Source organism: Chinchilla lanigera, unplaced genomic scaffold, assembly GCF_000276665.1.
Source record: "Chinchilla lanigera isolate Chin_1 unplaced genomic scaffold, ChiLan1.0 scaffold00123, whole genome shotgun sequence".
NCBI lineage: Eukaryota > Metazoa > Chordata > Mammalia > Rodentia > Chinchillidae > Chinchilla > Chinchilla lanigera.
Window position 1 is genome coordinate 3566298 of NW_004955524.1, and position 4720 is coordinate 3571017.

A 4720-nucleotide genomic window follows, 5' to 3' on the forward strand; every position below is an offset into this window, starting at 1 on the left:
TATTGAAATTGTTTAAAATCTTTTTTATAAAACTTGGAATCCAGACAGTTTAGCTCGAAGTGTTTGACTTCAAATTCGCAACATGAATACTTTTTAAGTTAACTAGGTACTTGTAAATACAGCTTCACGGGAAATGCATTAAACAAGTGACTGTACTCAGAAGCCCACTTATTGTGAAGTGCCAACACTGCAATGAAATCCAAATGCTGAGATTTTAGTTCAGAAAAAACAACTCATACATTGACATCTCTTGTCTTAAAAGGAAAACCACAAGCATGCTATAGGTTCACCCCCATTAGAACAAGGTGAAATGAATTGCACTGTCATCTTTAAATGCATCCTGAAATCTGAATGCTTGGGTTGGTATTTACGTGGCTAGCAAGGGTAACTGTATGAAACAGTAAAGGTGATCAAGGTAGTTGTACTTTAAATTGAGGGCAAAATCTCTGTTGCTGGCTCAAATTCAGGTTTATGGGTCCTACCTCAGATGTCCTGAGTCAGTATTTCAATGAATATGTAAATATATCTGCATTTTAAATCATTATATAACATGTACTCCATGTAACAATACATTTTTATGCTCTATTTAGAGAACTGTTGAGAACCACCCCCTTCTCTGACTTCCCTTTACTTTTACTTACTTGTATGTGGAATAAGTACCAATGTTAAACCTCTTGCTTTAGGGTAGCCAGTTGCTTTGGCATTTTCTGGGAAGTTGAAAGTGGATAAATTGTGGCTGATGGATTAAAAGAACAAATACTGATAGATTATTGGAATAGTAAAAACATATAAACATGGGGAGCTATAAATACGATCTTGTCCAATCTACTGGGGGGTATAATAATTAGATAAACATCTCAAACCATTAAGAAATCTTAAAATTAAAGACTCCACTTCTAATATGAACTGAACTATGTAACTTGTGTTGCCATTGTTCCCTTTTAAAAATACTGCTTTTTAAAGTACTGTTCAGATTTGCTCCTTTGCTTAAGAGGAAAGAAAAGGATTTCTTTCACATGGCAGTGTTTTCACATAAGCATAAGTAACGGGGAAATGCAAGGTTGTAGGGAGGGTAGTGGATCATCACAATCCGTTAAACAGTAGATTTAAACGTTCCAAAGAACTGAGCGGTAGGAAGGACGTCAGTGTTTAGGCTTCAGAAATGCACCTTCTTTCTGCATTGACCTTGTGTTGCTAATTTGGAATTTGTTGATTCAGTGTAATAACTGGCTCCACAGGTGATGGGGAATGTGTGTGACTTAATATTTTTGAACATGTGAAATGGACACAGACACGCACGGGCCGTAGAGGGAATGCTTGTAGCTGCGCTGAACGCTGGGAGTGTGCGGGTAGAACCTACTGTACTGGCCTCCGGATGATGTAATCCCGAACCCCCTTGCCTGGGCCCTTGCCTTTCCAGGCCGTTTCAACACGGAACAATGAATCCTCTGCTGCAAGCTGTTTGCAATGTCCCATGTGACGTCATTGACGTCAATGGCCCATGGACACTGACTTGGCAGAAATTTGGGTGCAGAGAGGATGGCTCCTGGGACCTTCCTACCAGTAGACTTTGATGAAATAATTGTGCCTGGGGAGGGACGGGATGATCCTTGAATATAATTTCAAGCTTGTTTTTTTTTTCTCCTGGACGCCAGACTGCAGACGCAGAGCTTCAGGGGGAAGAGGTGGAAATTCCCCCAAGGACTGAAGTAGCCTTGGCTGAGAAAGCGTCAGGTTCATTACAGCATGCACCTGAGTCGAAGCCGTGAGACACTCACACGTTCACACCACGAACGCGTTTTTCTGGCTGGCGCCGCCGGCTCCGTCTTCGCTCAGACTTGCACCTGTGCAGGTGCTTCTAACATGTTCCCTGTCAGTCGCACCCTCTTCCCGCTTCAGCTCCTCTTAGTGCGCTGCTCCGGAAGGGAAGGCTGCCTTTCCCCCAGTACTGCGGGTGTGCACAAGGACGGCGATGTGGTGATCGGGGGCTTCTTCTCCCTCTTCCTGCGGGTATACTTCTCTGGTATGACTCATATAGGGCCCAGCAAGGACTTCGTTGATATGCCGTAAGTGAGATCTTCATTTATTCATTTCCTGCTTTATTCTCAGGGTGGATAATTCCTAGAATAACTGTCTGTGTTTGGATAGATAAATGCTCTATGTTCTCTATCCCACGGAGGGCTGAATAGAACTGTATTTTTTCTCTATTCGGTTTTTTTCTTTAGAAAGTGGAAGACACCACCTTCCGCCTTAGTATATCACACATCCGCCTTTTCGTACCTGAGCTGCCACTCCACAGCACGGAGCCATGCCCACTAGAAATGCAATCACAGTCACTGGGTTGAATTTAGTACTTTGTGGCTGAAGGCAAGTGCCCATTTCGTAAAGACCAGGGTTGACTATCATCTCGCTTATTCATACCCAAAATTCCTTTCCTCCTTACTCGTGTTACTGCACCCCTGCATCAGCAGACGCCTCACCGCAGAAGCTCACTTGCACTCTCAGAGAATCTGTGTGTGAGGCTTTCATGCCGGGGGACCCACAACACACAGAGATGCAGCCAGGACAGAGCGAGGGATCTGTACTGTGTGAGAATGTATGTTCCAGTTTGATTCTGGCTCTCATGCACAGCCTCTGTTTGTAGTTGCTACCAAAGTAGGTCTGTAGTTAAAAATTGATTAATAAACGGAGCTTGCAAAGTGTCAGGATATTCCATGAGAAAAGGGGAGGGCACGGAAAGAATAGTAGCTGATGACCGAACGCGCGAGAGCTGCCGGTGGTCTTTGCCTACATTTGGAAGCGGGGTTGGTAGAGTTAGGGTTTGTGGCATCTCCGTGACATTCGTCCCCGTACTTATCTCATATCCTTTCTTGTGATTATAATTCTGGTTCCTAGATAATTTCCTGTTATCTTTGTGTTTGAGATAAGGCAGTGTTGTGTTACACAGGTTGGCAGCAATGTATGGGGCTCGTACTACCATCATATCAGAGCCTCCTAAGTGGGTGTGATCTTAAATCTTTGTCACTACACCCGGGATGTTTATTTCCCCATTATTGTCCAGAACGTGCTTGATGTTGCTCTTTGTGTAAGGTGCAAACTTTGATTCTGATGGTTGCTGCTGATTCTTGTTTCTGAGCTAGCAGACAGATCTGCAGGTGTTTTGAATGAGTGAGGTCAGGGAGCTGTGCTCTGAACCCCCGGAAATGTGCTAAAAATTACTCATGGCACTTGTTGAAAATGATAAGAAGGGTTTTGTCTAATTGGGGCATCACCTCAGGGCCCCCCGCAATGGCGCTTTGCACTGGGGAGGTGGCATCGGGTTGGACTTTGAATTCTGCACAGGCGAATGGGTTCACAGGGCAAGTGCACCATGGAGGTCACTGAGGCATACATCACCGAGGGACAGCAGTGGGCTAGTGAGGAATTCTGGCCACACTGTCATAGAGGGTTCTAGCTGGAGGAAGCCCAGTGTGGCCAGCAAACATTTGGGAAGAGTAGAGAATGAGGAACTGGCGGTCATTATCAAGTGAAGTGCAATTTCAAAGCTATTCCAAGGGTGCTGGAGGGAGACTTTGGGTTTCGTCCTCAGAAGAGAGGAGGAGAGGAAACGAGAGGCTGCCGGCTCTTCCACTGGTCCTCTGCTGTCCACTCCCCCTGCTCAGGGAACTTCTGTGCTGTGGAAGGCGGGCTTTTCCAGAAGCAGGTCCTGTACCCCTGTCCGTGCCCGAGAAGAACATCCTTCCTGTCCAGGAGGTCTTTATACCCAGGTTGACTTATCCATTAGGAAAACATCTTTAGAGAATCATGGAATGTTTATATTATTAGAAGGAAAAAGAAAAGAACTTATAAAAACTTGCATATATATATAAATATATAAACATAATATATTTTTCTTTATAGCAACTTATGTTGCAAAATGTAAATGTAATATTTTTGAAGGAGAATGTGGCCCACCTGTTCATAAATGTGAAGGCCACAATAATTTTAGTGTGTATGCTGTCAAAGCAAGTACTGGCTACAGTATTTATAAGGTGATTTTCATAATGCCCTGGATATTCCCACACATAACTATCAATATATTATGAGTAGGGTTATTATGCCTCTGTCTTGCTTTTACTTATTTTTTACATAACAAAGTATATGTTCCTATTCCTATCACTATCTTGCGGATAACTTTTATGTCCCCATAAAATTACATCTCTTCAGTGTAAGAATTTTACTTTTGCTAATTTTTGGGTGTTTCAAATTCTCTAATTGGTTGCTTCTTCTGTGTTTTCATAAGTAGCAGTATAAGAGATAGCTGCTGGATGCCGACTGGACCCCAGTACCTGGATATGTGCTTTCCACGTACAATGAATGAATACAAGCAAAGGAAATGGCTGGGTTCAGATTTATTTATATTTTAAAGCACTTGTGTGTTCTCACGGAACGCAGAAACAAAATAAAGACCAATTTCCCCAGCCATGCAGGAGGGTGTTGTTTCCTTCAACGTTAGATGGAAAACGGCCTGTTTGATGTGTGGAAATGGTCTCTCAATATATATTTATATGGTTTTATTAATGATTAGATTATGTCTTCATGCATTATCTTGAGAACATTTCACTGAATATGTTCCTTTTACTAATTTTTATTTTATTTTATTTTATTTTATTTTTTTTAAGTTTTAGAGTTTTTTTCTGGTACCAGGAATTAAACTCATGACCTTGCGCTTGCTAGGCAG

General features: G+C 42.6%; 1 protein-coding gene across 1 annotated transcript in view; it reads left to right on the forward strand.

The window, feature by feature from the left end:
* The first annotated feature begins 1439 nt into the window (after positions 1-1439).
* LOC102013444 (vomeronasal type-2 receptor 116-like) overlaps positions 1440-4720 on the forward strand; it is a 28677-nt gene continuing 25396 nt past the window's right edge. The window contains exon 1 of the mRNA XM_005409711.1: positions 1440-2066. Within this exon, the coding sequence (XP_005409768.1) occupies positions 1747-2066 (320 nt within the window). The 5' untranslated portion in view covers positions 1440-1746. The remainder of the gene's footprint in view (positions 2067-4720) is intronic.